Source organism: Camelus ferus, chromosome 22 (genome assembly GCF_009834535.1).
Source record: "Camelus ferus isolate YT-003-E chromosome 22, BCGSAC_Cfer_1.0, whole genome shotgun sequence".
Taxonomy (NCBI): Eukaryota; Metazoa; Chordata; class Mammalia; order Artiodactyla; family Camelidae; genus Camelus; species Camelus ferus.
Window position 1 is genome coordinate 18,591,763 of NC_045717.1, and position 16,482 is coordinate 18,608,244.

General features: G+C 57.1%; 2 protein-coding genes across 4 annotated transcripts; both read left to right on the plus strand.

Annotated features, from left to right (window-relative positions):
* Window positions 1-433: 433 nt before the first annotated feature.
* Window positions 434-10,624, plus strand: GIPC1 (GIPC PDZ domain containing family member 1). 2 transcript variants are annotated; one of them, XM_032465436.1, is made up of 10 exons: window positions 434-535; window positions 2,741-2,795; window positions 4,310-4,396; window positions 6,513-6,726; window positions 7,147-7,467; window positions 8,015-8,200; window positions 8,283-8,463; window positions 9,194-9,306; window positions 9,599-9,680; window positions 9,813-10,624. In XM_032465436.1, the coding sequence occupies exons 5-10, from the start codon at window positions 7,180-7,182 to the stop codon at window positions 9,962-9,964; spliced, it is 1,002 nt and encodes a 333-aa protein (XP_032321327.1). In that variant the 5' UTR covers window positions 434-535; window positions 2,741-2,795; window positions 4,310-4,396; window positions 6,513-6,726; window positions 7,147-7,179; the 3' UTR covers window positions 9,965-10,624. The 2 variants fall into 2 exon arrangements, with proteins under 2 accessions (XP_032321327.1, XP_032321326.1); XM_032465435.1 differs by lacking the exon at window positions 6,513-6,726.
* Window positions 10,625-12,912: 2,288 nt separating this feature from the next.
* On the plus strand, window positions 12,913-15,905 carry PTGER1 (prostaglandin E receptor 1). 2 transcript variants are annotated; one of them, XM_032465444.1, is made up of 3 exons: window positions 12,913-13,036; window positions 13,985-15,041; window positions 15,555-15,905. In XM_032465444.1, the coding sequence occupies exons 2-3, from the start codon at window positions 14,005-14,007 to the stop codon at window positions 15,754-15,756; spliced, it is 1,239 nt and encodes a 412-aa protein (XP_032321335.1). In that variant the 5' UTR covers window positions 12,913-13,036; window positions 13,985-14,004; the 3' UTR covers window positions 15,757-15,905. The 2 variants fall into 2 exon arrangements, with proteins under 2 accessions (XP_032321335.1, XP_032321336.1); XM_032465445.1 differs by having other exon boundaries at window positions 13,985-14,955.
* Window positions 15,906-16,482: the final 577 nt, after the last annotated feature.

A 16,482-nucleotide genomic window follows, 5' to 3' on the forward strand; every position in this document is an offset into this window, starting at 1 on the left:
TCTGCTAAAGGGTCCACTTTTCTGGACGTTGGGAGTTTGCAGCCTCTCCCCGAAACTCAGCCTTGTTCACCTGACTTCCACGACTAGTCCCCCGCCCCTCACCACCCAGGGCACCCCACGCGGACTCTCGGCCAACAGCACGTGGTCCAGGGGCCCCAGCTTCCCATTGGCCGCTGACCTCTTTCCTTCCCTGAGATTGGCCGCGGCCCAGCCACAGCTCCCCCCTCCGCAGTCTTGCGGTGGTACAGCCCGCCGCGGCTTAGGAGGGGCGGGAAGATCCAATGCCCCGCGGCGCGGGGGAGTGCCGTGAAGCCGGGTGAGGCTCAGGGATCCCTCTGGAATGTTTCTTTCTGGTCCACCCGGAGCGGGGCGGCGTGGAGCGGGATTGGCCGCGAGCGCTGGGCGGCCGCTCCTGATTGGTCGGACGCCGGCGCTGGCCCCTCCCCCTGGCCGCGGCTGCAGGAGAGGCCCGGGCCAGAGTTTGCCGAGGGCCGAGCCGGGCGCGCGCAGGGCGGTGGCGGCGGTGGCGGCGCAGGTGAGTTTTCCCCGTGGACAGGGTGAATCGCGGCCGCTCGCAGGACCCGGGTGTGGACCCGCGGAATCACGGACCCGCGGGGATCCGGACGATCCTGCAGGGTGGGGCCGGCCTCATGGACGCGACTGGAGGTCTCGGCTGAGCCGGGGGATGCCCCAGGCCCCTTCCCAGCGGGTCGTCTGCCTTCCTACGAGGGGCAGGGGTACACGCCCCCTGCCGCCGGGATGAGGTCTCCAGCCGCACCCCAGCCCTATGCACCTTTGGGCAGTTATGGTCCCATCGGGGACAGGCACGGGGTCGGTATTTTTGAGCCCTGCCCGGGCAACTTTCCGGAGCTGGCCACATCCCGGTCTTCCAGGGCCTAGAGGGGCCTGGAGAGGACTAAGGTCCGGATGATAATAACGAAAAAAATCATCCTGGCTAGCATTTATTGAACACTTCCGTGTCAGATATTTACCACGTGTATCACTTAGTCTAAACACCTCACGGAAGGTGCTGCTCCTACTTTCAGAGGTGAAGCAGCAGACCCAGAGAGGTGGAGTGACTTGCCCAAGGTCACACAGCTAGTAAATGGCAGATCTGGGATTCAAACCCATGTCTCGGTGTCCAGAACTGGTCTCAATCACTAGACTAGATGCCCAGTGGCTCCAAGGCTCAGGTGTTTCAGACTAGCTCCTCCCTCTCCAACCCCTCCAACCAGACAGGCCATCTAGGCCACACCTGCTGGTCTTTGCTTCCCCCCAAGAGGTCACCAGACACCAGGTGCTCAAACAGAAAGCTGCCCCCATGTCCCTTCTCCCCTGAGCTGGAAAGCCAAGGCCAGAATACCTGGGTCCTGAGAAGACAGTGACATCTACGGGAGAGATGGGCAGAAGGCCAGGACGCTAGGGTCCTGTGCCTGCTGGGCCCCCCTGGGAAGCCCGGGTTGAGGACAGTAGGCGTTCTCCCCGGTAACACCCAGGAGCCGGTTTTTCAAGACTGAATCAGAGGCTTCCCGCCCTCCTCTGCCAAGCAATAACCCTGCTGAAAAAGGGGAGCTTGAGGGTGGTGGCCCCCCTCCCCCAGCTTATGTGAGCTCCCAGGACCCCCCCCCTTCTCCCCTTCCTGCTCCCCCCACTGCAACTCTGTGTGGCTGTGGGGTTATTAAGTTTCTGGCCCTTCCCAGTCAAGAATGGGTGGGGATGCTGGGATTCCGCCAACATGCTCTGTGCTGGGGCTGAAACTCCTTTTCTCCCACCCGGTGTTCAGGTTTGAGGGGAGACCGGGAATGTGGTGGGCAGGTGGCACTTAGCAACTCTACAGTGGGAGTGTTCTGAGGATAGGAGGGCTCAGCGAATAGTCAGAATGGGGGCATAAGACATTCATTCATGCTACCCTTATGTATTGAGCACCTACCGTGTGCCAGGCACTCTTCTTGGCACAGAGGATACAATAGTGAACCAGACAAAAATCCCTGTTCTTGGGGAGCTGCCATTCTAACAGGGGGAGACAGGCAACAGACAAGTTAACAAGTAAATAAAGAAGATACTTAAAGAGAGTGATAAGTACTATGAGAGGATGGCTTGGTAGTTCCGTGGGGATGGGCAAGGGGGCTCTTGGAGGAGGCAACTTTGGAGCCAAGGTCTGAATGACAAAAAGAAGCCAGCCTTGTAAAGATCAGGCAGGGGGCACAGCCAGAGGAGGCTCTGAGGCTGGACCAAACTTGGAATAGTGTGGCTGGGCCAGGATGCACCCAAAGCAGCAATTCTGCAGGGGTCTTTGGGTCACATGAAGGAGTTTAGAGTTTTTCCTCCATCAGGTGGGAAAATGTCGTAAGATTTGAGGCCAGAGAGTGATGCGATCTGGTTTACATTTTAAAATAGAGTCATGAAGTTAAATAACAGCCTAAGACTGAAAGACAAGCGTTCTGCTAGAGCAACATGTAATTTTAACTTCATGGGCCTGAGCCGTCTGGACCACAGGGGCAGTTCCAATAGGCTGGGGCAAGCCGGGGAGGCAGCCTGGAGGAGGTGGCCTGAAGTAGGCCTTAGCATGCAGAGAGGACTGGGATGTTCTGGGCAAGGGAAGAGGCAATAATAATGATGACAATAATAATAACAACTTTCTTAAGTCGAACGTTAGGCAAAGTGCTAATCAAGTTAGTTGCGTGATCTCTTTGGATTCCCATAAGCACTCCAAGAGACAGGAATTCTGCCTGTTTTTCAGATGAGGAAACTGAGGCCCCATCAAGTGAAGTGACTTGCTCACAGCCACACAGCTGGTAAGTGACAGGAATGGGATTTGAACCCACGCCACTCTGCCTCTTCTGGCCTGGAAGGCAAATTCATTAATCACCACCCACTTTCCTTACCACCATCATCCCTCCCTCACCACCATCATTCCCTAGGTGACGACACAAAGCCAGGCTGAACCAGGGCATCAAGTGTACGCAGAGTAAGGAGGTTGGGAATTGGTGGTCAGGATGTGGGGCCCTGGGGAAGAGAAGGAAGTTTGAATCTTGGCAACTGACTGAAGGATGATATGGATGGAAATAGTGGTAATAATCACCAGCATTTATAGAACCCTTATTATGTGCCAGGAACTTTTCCAGACACATGCATGATTTCCTTGGAACTCAGAGAATTTAAGACACTTGCTGAAGTCCACACAGCTAGTAAGTGGAGAATCCAGGTTTCAGATTTATGTTCTTAGCATTCTGCTAAGATGTATGAGGGGATGGTGGAAGGGGAACCAGGGGAGGCGATGATGTGAGGATTTGGTGGGGTTTTTTTTTTGAGATTTTTTGTTTATTTGTTTGTATTTGTGGGAGGGATTAGGTTTGTTTGTTTGTTTGTTTGTTTGTTTTAACGGAGGTGCTGGGGATTGAACCCAGGACCTTGTGCATGCTAAGTGCCAACTCTACCATTCAGCTATTCTCTTCACTCTTTTTTTTTGGTAGCATCATTGAGTGTAGTGAAGTAACTTGACGGAGCAGTAATGATTTATTCCTTCAGAATTTATTTTATTTTTAGTACCCAGAACATATTAAGAGTTCCCACAAACCAGTAAGAAAAACGATGGGAGCTGCAATTAAAAACAGACCCTGCAATTTTAAAAAATGGTCAAAGCCTTAAACAGGCAATTCACAAAAGGACAAATCCAAGTAGTTAATAAATCACGAAAAGTTGTTTAGTATCATTGACTAGGAGGGGAGTGAGAAACAAAACCACAGTAAAAGGTGAGAGGGATGCACTCCCTGTCTTCTGAAGCACCTCCTCTGTGTCCAGCATGAGGCTGGGAAGTGAGGGATGGGGGACCACAGAGGTGGGGCTTGTGTTCTTGCGAAGGAGACAAGAAGACCCTGTTGAGGGCAGGCACTACGGCCCGTGCTTCTTTGTCTCCCCAGAGATGGGCACAGAGACTGGTGGGCTGGTGAATATTAGGATCATTCGTCCATCCATTCATTTATGCCACAAATATTTATTGAGCAGCTGCTATGTGCCAGGCACTGTTCTCTGCACTAAGACTAGAGGAAGGAATAAATCAGACAAAGTTCCCTGCCCCTTCAGAAAACAGTAAACAAGCTGAATGAATGACATATGTTTTCCACCAGAAAGAAGTGAGAGTTGTGTGGATACCAGAGGGCACAGCCGGTGCAAAGGCCCCGAGGCTGGACTTTACCTAGTGTGTTGAAGGAACAGGGAGGAGGCCATGTGGCTACAGGGAATGAGCGATGTAGGTGCCCTGGGAAGGGTTGGAGCAGAGAACCAATGTGACATGACTTATGTTTTACAGGCTTACTCTGGCTGCTGTATCAACAAGAGACCGTGGGGGCAAAGGTGGAAGCCAGGAGACACAGAGAAGGCAACTGCACTAGTCTAGGTGAGTGGTGATGGGGCTGGGCCAGGTGACACTAGAGGAGGTATTGGAGAACAGATGAATGAATGAATGAATGAATGGGGATGGGTGAAGCCCAAGGGCTCGACTGAATCCAGGACAGCCCCCTGGAAGAGGGGTCTAAAGGGAGGGTTAGGGTTAGCAGGAAGTCCCTTTTACACAGAAAAATATAATTTGGCATAATTTGATCCTCACCACAAGCTGGCCAGGTGGACAGACTTTCCCCATGCAGACCAGGCATCTGAGATCCAGGGACATTGAGTTGCTTTGGGGACAGGATCGAAGTTATGACCTCAGGTTTGGGAGTCAGACAGGAGGGTGCAGCCAGCTTCTGTGACTTGGGAATGTGTGATTTTTTTTAATTTGTGTGTGTATATATATATATACGTATATATACATTATATATATATATATATATATATATTTTTTTTTTTTTTTACCAAAGTATAGTCAGCTTGCAATGTTGTGTCAATCTCTGGTGTACAGTATAATGCTTCAGTCATATATATACATACATAGATTCATTTTCATATTCTTTTTCACCACAAGTTACTACAAGATATTGAGTCTAGTTCCCTGTGAAACATCTTTTTTTTAAGGATGTGTAACTTAACAGTGAAATCTGAACTCTTTCTGAGTCTGTAAGGCCCTGCGCAGTTGCCCGCCTTCACCTCTTTTACCTGCCCTCTGCCTGTTCTCCCGTTGCTTATTCCACGCCAGCCACAGATCTCTAGCTGATCTATGAGTCTGCTCAGAATCCCCCATGACTGCCACCTCACTCAGACCAAAAGCCCAAGTCCTCCTTCTGGCCCACAGGGCCCTGCACAATCTGCCTGTCACCTCTTCCTGCTACCCCCTTTCTCTGATCCAAACACACGGGCCTCCTTGCTATTCCTGAAGCATGTCAAGCACTTCCCCACCTCAGGGCCTTTGCACTGGCTATTCCCTCTGCCCAAATGTTCTTGCCTCACATCCACCTACGGATACTTCTTCCTGTCATTCAGGCCTCAGGTTCAGCTTCACTTCCTCAGAGAGGCCCTCCTTGACCTTGTCTATAACAGTTATTTCATTTTATTGTCTTCATACACTCTTAGAAATTATATTAGATATTTACACATTTGCTTGCTCACTGTGCATCTTCTCTGGACTGTGTGCTTCTGGACAGTGTGGACAGAGCCCCAGCTAGCCTGTGTAGCACCTGGGAGTAAATCAGAAAAAGGCAGCACCTCCTCCCAGCAGACACATCACTGCACCAGAGTCTGGTGCTTTTGCACAGTGAACTTCCTGTGTAACTGCTCATGGTGGCCCTAGTCAAGGACCTTGTTGCTTGTCCTTTTTTATTATTATCATTAAATAACAGAAGCTATTTTAATATTATCAGCATACATTTTGCACAGGAGTTCAATAGTATGCTTGAGTTATTCATGGAGATTTTCTATCTTTTTGCTTTGTTTTGTTTTGAGGGGGGTAGGTAATTAGGTTTATTTATTTATTTATTTTTAATGGAGGTACTGGGGATTGAACCCTGGACCTCATGCAGGTTAAGCATACACTCTACCACTGAGCTATATCCTCCCCGCTTCTCTCACCTTCATAGATGTACCTTGTAGCAAACTCTTTTGAAATTACTAATTACAGCTTTGAATTATGATTCATAAAGCTTTTGAAAACATATACACACACACGTATATATATGTATCCACTTAAACACATACATGCATATATATATACACGTACATATGTATACATATGTGTATGTGTATATGTGTGTGTGTTTGTAAACTCTTAGAATTTATCCATGTGAGATTGTTTTCTTCATCCATTACCCACTCATCACAGTCTCTTTATTTACTGTGGGTAAGGAAATGTGGGACTTTGCTTGTCTTATGGAAGGTGCATGAAATATAGTAAGTCCCCAAAACATATTTGTTTGAAGGGAGGGAGGGAGAAAGAGAGAGGGAAAGAAAGAAATTGAAAGAGAGGAAAGAAAAAAGTATATTGGTTAGGATAGGTTTTGTTGTAGTAACAAACATCCCCCGAACTCTTAGCGGCCAAACTCAACAAAGGTTTATTTTTTGTTCCTGATACATGTCCATTGCAGCTCAGCAGGGAGTTCCATTCATCGTGGTCACTCAGGGCCAGGCCTGATGGGGCTCCCACCATATCAGATGTGGCTGGTCACCGTACCAGGAGAAGTAGACCTCTAGAGGCACCTGCTCCAGTAATTAAATCCTTCAACCCAGAAATGTCATGTGTCACTTCCTCTCACAACTCATTGGCCAGAACTAGTCACATGCTTGCCCAGGCACAAAGAGGTCAGTAAGTGCCATCTGCCTATATGTTTTGAAGGAGGAGAATCAGAAATTTTTGGTACACAGCACTTATAAGTACAGCCGATAGGAAAATAAAGGGAAACAACCTCTATGAGCCACTGTTTTCTCATCTGCTAAATGGGCATGATCACATACTCTGGCATATCCACATCATCACATACCGCATTGTGGGGAGGATACTATGGTCCCCATGATGTGGTGTTAGGATTCAGATCACAGAGCAGTTAGCATGGGGTTGTGGTAGATACTAGCTGCTGTTATTACTTCTGTGCAGGCATGTAAGTGCTGGGACTGGATTTTGAATCGAGGCCAGTCTGTTTTCTAAATATTTCATTGGACCTGGAGGGGAGAGGCAGCCTGAGGCCACGGCCCAGGCCCTGAGCCCAGTTTTCTGTCCTGCAGATCTCCTGGGCACGCCCCGTCTTCTCGCTGCTCATGCCGCTGGGACTGGGGCGGCGGAAAAAGGCGCCGCCTCTGGTGGAAAATGAAGAGGCTGAGCCAGGCCGTGGTGGGCTGGGCGTGGGGGAGCCGGGGCCCCTGGGCGGAGGTGGGGCTGGGGGGCCCCAAATGGGCTTGCCCCCCCCTCCCCCGGCCCTGCGGCCCCGCCTTGTGTTCCACACCCAGCTGGCCCACGGCAGCCCCACTGGCCGCATCGAGGGCTTCACCAACGTCAAGGAGCTGTACGGCAAGATCGCTGAGGCCTTCCGGCTGCCAGCTGCCGAGGTACCCACTGGGGAGCTGGGCACTGGCGTCCGTGATGCTGGGCTAGAGGAACTGGGGGGCCACAGCCAGATGCTGCATTCCCATCAGGCAGTGGGAGGCCTGTGCCCCAGTGGGTTGTGGGGGCTGGAGGTCAGATGCAAGATTCATTTCTCCTTGATTCATCGGGAGGTCCAACCCCAAGGACTTTGGTGGTCAAAGGAAGGGAGACAAGAAGGGTGACAGTGGGACTGAGCAGGAAGTAGATGCAGGGGTCTCGGTAGGCAGGATGGGTATCTGTGCCCCTTCATTCATTCCACAGTCATTTTCTGAGCACCCACAGTGTGTCAGGCTCTGTGCCCTAGAAACAGCAGAGTTTTTGCTAGGACAGCAGTCCAGCCCTAGCAGAGCTGACATCCTAGTGGGGGCCCTGCCCTGGCTCCATGGGTGGTCAGGCACTGGGGTGGGGACCCCCTAAGGCCTTTACCAGCTCTCCTCTCTTCCCCCTCCGGTGGTGATTAACAGAGGACGCAGGAGGGAGATGTGGGTTGAATGTCTCCCACCCCTGCAGGTGATGTTCTGCACCCTCAACACCCACAAAGTGGACATGGACAAGCTCCTTGGGGGCCAGATCGGGCTGGAGGACTTCATCTTTGCCCACGTCAAGGGGCAGCGCAAGGAAGTGGAGGTGTTCAAGTCAGAGGAGGCGCTGGGGCTCACTATCACAGACAACGGGGCCGGCTATGCCTTCATCAAGGTGCCTGGGGGTGGGGCACCTGATCTTTAGGGTAAGGACCCAAGGGCAGAGGCACGGGGGCTGACAGCTCCTCTCCCCACAGCGAATTAAGGAGGGCAGCGTGATCGACCACATCCAGCTCATCAGCGTGGGTGACATGATCGAGGCTATCAACGGACAAAGCCTGCTGGGCTGCCGGCACTACGAGGTGGCCCGGCTGCTCAAGGAGCTGCCCCGAGGCCGCACCTTCACGCTGAAGCTCACGGAGCCCCGCAAGGCCTTTGGTGAGGGGCTGTGCGGCTTGGTCACCCTGTTGACTTGGTCCAGTCTGCAGTGCCAAGGGCCACCAGCAGGTGGTGCCCCAAGCCCAGCTGGCCACAGTGGAAAGGGAGGGCCCGCTCCACCCTGCCCTGGGAAGGGGATGCTGGCTGGCTGCCCAGCCTGGGAGGAGGATGGAGGCAAGGAGGAAGTTGCCCCCACACCCAGCTTCCAGGAGCCATTAGCCCAGCCAAGCGCCCCCAACCCTGGCCAGCACCCCAGCTCCCAGAAGCCAGGCTTGGCTGCCCTGTGCCAGCCTCCCCACTTTTCTGCCTGGCTTCATTAACTCCCAGGAATGGTCCCAAGGCCCCTGGGGTGGGGGTGGGGGACTCTAAAACACTTCCCCAGGCAGATAGGGCTGGTCTGTGGCTATACCCCCTCGGCCTTGGGGAAAGCAGCTGGAGACCCAGAACCCACCCACTTCCTGTCCCTCAGGCCCTGGGAGCAGAAGTAGGCCCCTTCAGTCCCCCCTCCAGCCTTTTCCATTCCCAGCCCCTGACTGCGCCTCCTCCACCCATGCTAAGACCAAGTCAGGAGTCCTTCCCTCCTGGGGTCACCGCAGCCCCCAACTCCCCCAGAGCCTACTGAAGCTTGGAGAAGGTGGACGGTTGCCTGAGGCCGGGCCCTCTGGGTTCCTGACCAGAACACGCTGGAACTGGGCTTCTCCAACCCTCACCCCTTCCCTGCCTCCCACAGACATGATCAGCATGCGTTCAGGGGGTGGCCGCCCTGGCTCCGGTCCCCAGCTGGGCACTGGCCGTGGGACCCTCCGGCTCCGATCCCGGGGACCTGCCACAGTAGAGGATCTGGTGAGTGTTCCAGTCAGGCCCCAGCCCCCCTTCCCTGTGAAATTCATAGGTGGCAGCATCACCTGTTAGCCGAGGGGCTCTGAGCATTGGATGCAAATCTACCTCTGCCACCTGCTAGCCCTGGGACTTGTCTTGGGCAAGTGGACCTCAGTTTCCCATCTGTAAAATGGGGGTAATAATACTGACAGCTGCAGGGTTGTGGTGAGGATGAACTGTGGGCTTATATACTGAAAGTGTATACACTTTACAGTTATATTCACATTATTTTGATGTCCCTCCTTCCACCCCCCAGCCTTCAGCCTTTGAGGAGAAGGCCATTGAGAAGGTGGATGACCTTTTGGAGAGTTACATGGGCATCAGGGACACAGAGTTGGGTGAGTGGGGATTACCTGGGTCTGGGGAGGGGTGGGAGTTTGGGGGAAGGGGCTCCTAGATCCCATGGGGCTGGGTCTCTCTTGAGTATCTCTGCCATCTGTGTCTCCATTCTGTTCCCCGTCACCCTCCAGCGGCCACCATGGTGGAGCTTGGAAAGGACAAAAGGAACCCGGACGAGCTGGCTGAGGCCCTGGATGAACGGCTTGGTGACTTTGCCTTCCCGGACGAGTTCGTCTTTGACGTCTGGGGGGCCATTGGGGACGCCAAGGTTGGCCGCTACTAGGCCTCCTGCTGGACCTCAAGATGACTTGGGCCAGGCCTGGTGGGAACCTCTGGGGTGGGGACACCACAGCCCGGACCCCAGCGTCCAGCTTGGGCCTAGCTCAGTAGCCCTAGGACGATGTGGAGCAGTTGGGGTGGGGGACCGGGCCTCTGCCCCACTCCAATCGGTACCACCCTCTCGTCAGTTCCCAGCGGGGTCCCCAGCCCCCCCACCTCCGCCCTGTTCCCCACCTACCTCAGCCGGGTCAGGCGCGGGGAGGGACCAGCCAGATTGGGCGGCCACCCAACCCCCAACACTTTCCGCATCAGCTGCCAAACTGGTCCCTCTGTCTCCCTGGGGCCTCGGATTCTGTTTGGGGGTCGTGACCTCCCTAGTTTCCTGACGCAGGGAATGCAGCAGGGGGGTGTTCCCCCTGAGCAAATGCAATAATACCCTCCCCCTCTACCACCCCCCACCCCCAGAGGAGCCCCCTCACTGTGGAGTCTGTTACCTCCGCATTTGAAACATGAGTCTGCTGTGAAGCCCCCAAACTCCCTTCCTCCCTGGCCCCCTGTGTCTCCCTCAGCCCAGCCCCGGACCGAGGGGCAGGAGGCATGATGGCGGTGGGCTTTTGTATCTGAATTTGCCGCCTTGAACATAAAGAATCTATCTGCTGTTGGACCTGTGTGGTGGTTTCGGGGTGGGAGAGGAGGGTGGGACGGGGCTGGGAAAGAATGCAGCAGCTGAAATCCATCCTCTTCGGGCTCCAAATTGAATTAGGAGCTGGCCCCAGCCACCCGCCCCCTCCCACTCGTTCCGCCTGACGAGGCTCTTGGCTGCAAGCCACCAGGCTTCCAGGCAAGGCTGGAGCTTCTCAGCCCTATTGAGGGTGCAAATCTTGGTCTCTCTCGAAAGAGGCTTCCCGCCACCCCTTGCCTGATGTGAACAGTGGGCGTGAGGCTGTTGGCTATTGCCCATTACAACCGAGGACTGCAGACAGCCCTGGGCCAGGAGGCATGAGGAAAGCAGGATGGGGTGGGCTTAAGATGGAGTCTCAGGTCTGTCCCCACGAGTGCTGTTGGGGAGGAGCCACGCCCTGAGGCTTGGGGAGTGCCTTGATGCAACCCTGCCCCAGTTGACTCTGGATGTGCAGGGTCTGCCGGCGTCTATGGCGCGCCGTGCTCTGTGCTGGACATAAACCCAGCGTGCTTGTTTTGACAACCCACTTGATCCTTGAGGATTGAGAGCGGGATCAGGAAAGGGGGAGGTGGGACCCTGGCCAGACCTGGAGGGAAGAGCCAGGATTGGAGCGAGGGGAACCGGGCCAGAGGTCCCCGCAGGAATGTTTGGGGGCAAGTTGAGAGGGGAGATCTGAGCCCAGCCTGCTCCTGCTCCCCACTTCCAACGTGCAGGTTATGGGCCCTGAGAGGGGGAAGTGGGGAGGATCGGCTGGGCTGGGGGCAGGGACGGGGGTTACTCCGGGCATCCCTGGGCACCTGCTGACACTTCATGTGTCTGTGCTAATAGCTCTGGGTGCAAAGGGGTGTGGCTGTGTGAGTCTTGGTGTTGAGTGGGTAGGCCTATTTGTTGGTGGTCTGTGTGCAGGGGAACAGGGTTTGACGACTGCCTTCAGGTTCCAGGGTGTTTGTGGATATCACTGGCAGAACCCATGTAGGGTGTGGCCCGGTGCTCGCATCTCAGGCTGTTCAGGGCTGTGTGTCTCTGGGTGTTGCTGTTTCTAGGGGAGGTGCTGAGTGGCTAGATCTTGGGGTGTCCAGGGGATGCCACTTCTTGTGTCTCAGGTGTATGGCGTGTGCACCTGTGGGCCCTGTCTTGGACCATTAGGGGGGCATCTGCAGGTGATATGGGGTGTGGCTGAGGGGCTGTGTCAGCGGTAGCGGATCGTGTGCCTTGCTCAGGGTGCTGAGTGAGACTGTATTTGCCAGCACTGAGGGGTGTGATGGTCCCATTCTCAGGGAACTGTATTTCAGGGTGTTGAGAAAAGTGGGTGTTAGAGTCGGTAACTGGGCACCTCTGGTGCTAGGGGTGAGACTGTCTCCATGTGACGATGGTTGACCCCAAGGCTCCGAGGGGCGTGGCTGTCGCTGCACTGGAGTGATGGTGGCTGTTCTTGGGGTGCTAAGGGATATGATTGTGTATCTTCAGGTGTGAGACTGTATTCGTGTGCCCCTCAGGGATGTGACCCTACTTCTCAGGGCAGGAGGTGAGGCTGCAGCTGTGTGTCCTCAGGTGTGGCTGTCGAGGGCTTGGGACTTCTGCGCGCATATGCACGCGCTCATCACGTCCTGAAGAAGGATGCAGGAGAGAGTCCACTGGTCACCGGACCTCCTGGTTCCCCTGCCCCCTCTTCAGCCTCCTTCCTCTCTCTTCCCAGGGTATGACTCGCTGCAGCCCTAGCCTGGGCTTTAAGCCCCTGTGTAAATAATGGGCGGATCTCCTGGGCAGGCTGGGCCTGACCCAAGCTGATCCACCCAAGGCACTGCCCACCACGACCCACCCACGAAGGCTCTGGCAGGGCAAGTGGCTGCTGCTGTCCCTACCCAGAGCTAGCCCTCCAACCTGGCAGTCCCGGTGGGGGAAGCGGCACCCCCTGAGCCACCCCAGCCTGCCTTGAGCGACACTCACATTTTCCAGTGTTTAGATTTTATCCGCTTTATTAATGAGGCGGGTGAGAGGCCCAGGCCTGGGGGGGGGCTGCTCCCACCCCGCCAGGGGGAGAGGGTCATGTGGGCCCAGGCCGACTTCCCAGGTCCCCCCTTCCTCATGAGGGAGCTGGGGCCCAGAGTGGCCCCTGACCATTGCCAGGAGTGCGAGAGGGGTCGCTGTCACCCCAGGCCCCCTGCGGGCAGCGTGCTGAATGAACCAGCCCCTGGAAGCTGGAGCGGGCAGCGGGAGGAGGCAGGGAGCGGAGGAGCCGCCCAGGGAGGGAGGGAGGGAGGGAGGGAGCGGCCTGTCGGAGAGCTGGGGCGAAGCGGGCGCGGGCGCAGCGGGGCGCAGCGGGGCAGCCGGCGCAGCGGGGCAGCAGGGGCCAAGCAGCAGGCAATGGGGACCCTGTGTCCCAGCCAGTGCCGGGTAAGAAGGCTGGGGCACAAGGATTTCTAGTGGGGGAGGAAGGCAAGGAAGGATGGGGCCTTGGCTCTTTAGTCTGTCCTGTGTTTGACTCTCAGCCCCATCTGTCTGTCCAACCTCCCTTCCCATGTGAGCCAGCAGGCAGTTCAGTCCTCTCAGCCCTCACCAGTGGGGTATCAAGGAATGGGTGGTGCTGGGTCAGCCTTGAGGCCTCTAAGGCAGGGACATGGAGCTGGCAGGAGCGGAACTATGGGTGTCCTGGGTGAGGCAGCAGTGGTCAGAGGTAGAGCCTGGGTGAGAGACAGCAATAGAGCTCAGAGATGGGAATGTGGGGTCCAGGGATGGGACTCTGGGGACAGGGAAAGGGCTGTGGGGACAGAGATGTGGCCAAGGGGACAGAGATGGGTTTCTGGGGACAGGGACGAAGCTGTGGGGGCAGAGATGGGTCTGTGGGGACAGAGATGTGGCTATGAGGAAAGAGACAGTGTGGTGGGGAGATATGTGCCTATGGTGGCAGAGGTGGGGCTGTGAGCATCCAGGATGGGACTGGGTTAAAGGTGACATGGTGATGGTCAGAGATGGTCAGTGGGTATCAGATGGGGCCAGAGGTCAGGAATTTGCTGTGGTGTCAAGATGGGAGGTGAAGGTGTGAGGCAGGTGGGTAAGGCCAGAGGTGGGGACAGAGACAGGTGGGGCTGGAGCCCTTGAGCCGTGGTGGACAGTGAAGGGGGCAATGAGGGCAGACTGAGGCCAGAAGCAAGAGATGGGCTGGTGAGAGGCAGAGAAGTGGGTCAGGAATGGGACAGCCAGAGTCATCTGGAGTTGCCAGGGGCAGAGGGGCCACAGAAGAACACCATGGCGTCAAATGGGTCCTGATGATCTGAGATGGGACCACCGGCTGGTCTCCGCCCAGCGGTGGGACCTCACCATCCCCTCCTCTCCTCTCCCCAGCCCCACCCCCGGCACCTGACATGAGCCCTTGTGGGCCTCTCAACCTGAGCCTGGCAGGCGAGGCGACCACGTGTACGGCACCCGGGGCCCCCAACGCGTCTGCCGGACCGCCGTCGGGCCTGGCGGGCGCGTCGCCCGCGCTGCCCATCTTCTCCATGACGCTGGGCGCCGTGTCCAACGTGCTGGCGCTGGCGCTGCTGGCGCAGGCAGCGGGCCGTCTGCGGCGCCGCCGCTCGGCAGCCACCTTCCTGCTGTTCGTCGCCAGCCTGCTGGCCACCGACCTGGCTGGCCATGTGATCCCGGGCGCGCTGGTGCTGCGCCTGTACGCGGCGGGGCGCTCGCCGGCCGGCGGCGCCTGCCACTTCCTGGGAGGCTGCATGGTCTTCTTCGGCCTGTGTCCGCTGTTGCTGGGCTGCGGAATGGCCGTGGAGCGCTGCGTGGGCGTCACGCGGCCGCTGCTGCACGCGGCCCGCGTCTCGGTGGCCCGCGCGCGCCTGGCTCTGGCCGCCCTGGCCGCCTTGGCCTTGGCCGTGGCGCTGCTGCCGCTGGCGCGCGTGGGCCGCTACGAGCTGCAGTACCCGGGCACGTGGTGCTTCATCGGCCTGGGTCCGGGGGGCGGCTGGCGCCAGGCGTTGCTCGCTGGCCTATTCGCCGGCCTCGGCTTAGCCGCGCTGCTCGCCGCGCTTGTGTGCAACACGCTCAGCGGCCTGGCCCTGCTGCGCGCTCGATGGCGCCGCCGCTCTCGACGGCGCTCCCCGGCCTCCGGCCCTGACAGCCGCCGTCACTGGGGAGGGCGCGGACCCCGCTCAGCCTCCGCCTCGTCCTCTTCGTCCGTCGCTTCGGCCTCTGCCGTCCCCGGCGGCTCCCTGGGCCGCGGCTCAGCGCGCAGAGCTCGCGCCCACGACGTGGAGATGGTGGGCCAGCTCGTGGGCATCATGGTGGTGTCCTGCTTCTGCTGGAGCCCCCTGCTGGTGAGGGGCGCACACGCCCCTCCAACCTTGTTCCTTCCTGCTCCCTCCTCCGCCCCTCCCACGCTTTTTCATCCTGCGATACCTGGGTACTCTCCCTGACCCAGCCAAGGCTCCGCCCCCTCGAGGCCCCACCTGCCAGCCCACGCTTTGCCTTGGCTCCTTCTGATGTCCCACTTCTCCCAGTCCCCTTATCCTACTCCTTCCTGGGGTCTCTGTAGTTCATCCCGACCCATGCAAGCCTCTCCTCCAACCCCACCCGTCTAGGTGCCTTAATTCCCTAGCCTCCTCCCACTAACACCACCCCTTTTCTCTTCTCTTTAACCCCTTTGTCCTTTGGGATACCTAGGACTTCTTTCTTGCCTGGGCGCACATCCGCCGAAGGCCTTTGCTTCTGCCAAGCCCTCTAGCCCCGCCTCTCTCGCTTCTTCCCTCTCCACAGCTCCTTCCCAATTAGACTCCTGTTTACTCTCACTGTGGCGCTCCGTCCCTCCTCACAGCCACCTTACTTTCCAGACACGCCCCCATCCATCACAGCCCTTACCCTTCGCCGGTCCCCCTTCCTTACACCACCCCACTGCTGACACCTTCTTCTCCTGCAGGTGTTGGTGGTGCTGGCCATCGCGGGTTGGGGCTCCAACTCCCTGCAGCGGCCGCTGTTTTTGGCCGTGCGCCTCGCTTCGTGGAACCAGATTTTGGACCCCTGGGTGTACATTCTGCTGCGCCAAGCCGTTCTTCGCCAACTGCTTCGCCTCCTGCCCTCAAGGGCCGGCGCCAAGGGCAGTCCCGCGGGTCTGGACCTAACCAGGAGCGTTTGGGAGGCCAGCTCGCTGCGCAGCTCCCGGCACAGTGGCCTCAGTCAATTCTAGGTGCGCCCGGCGGCTTAACTAGACCACCCCGGGCCTCGGGTCCGCACCGTGGAGACTTCGGGGAATAAAGGTTTTTGTGGACAAGCCCAGGGCAGTGTGTCCCGTCGGGGATGCAGCACCCTCATGGCCGCGCGGGGGCGGCAGAGGCGCTCCATGCGTCTCTCGGGTGTGGCTCCTGGACTTGCCACGAGGGGGCGTAGAGACGCAGTGCCGGAGCCGCAGGAGCATGCGCACAACGCCCCGACCGCAGTCCTGGGGCGGGGGCTCTGCTGGGAGCAGAGCGAGGGGGTTGAGGGGTGCTTCTTGCCTGAGCAGCTGCCAGGACTGACTCTCGCAACCATTCACTGACTATGGCCCTGACTACCCCAACACAATCCCAAGGCCGTACCCCCAAACTACGCCCCACCACAGGCCTCTAACTCCCCACATCCCTCAACACAGCTCCGAGCCCCTTCCCATCGCGGCCTGCCTACGCTCCCCACCATAGTAATAGTCCCAAGTCCCCACCACCACGTGGCCCTCTTCAGATGGCCCTCACCATAATCCAAGACATCTCCCCATCACTCCTTCGCCACCCATCGCATCCACCCCCTATCCCAACTCTACCCATCTCCAAGCACGCCCCCCACTACCACTACTGTGCACAAGATGAGACGGAGGA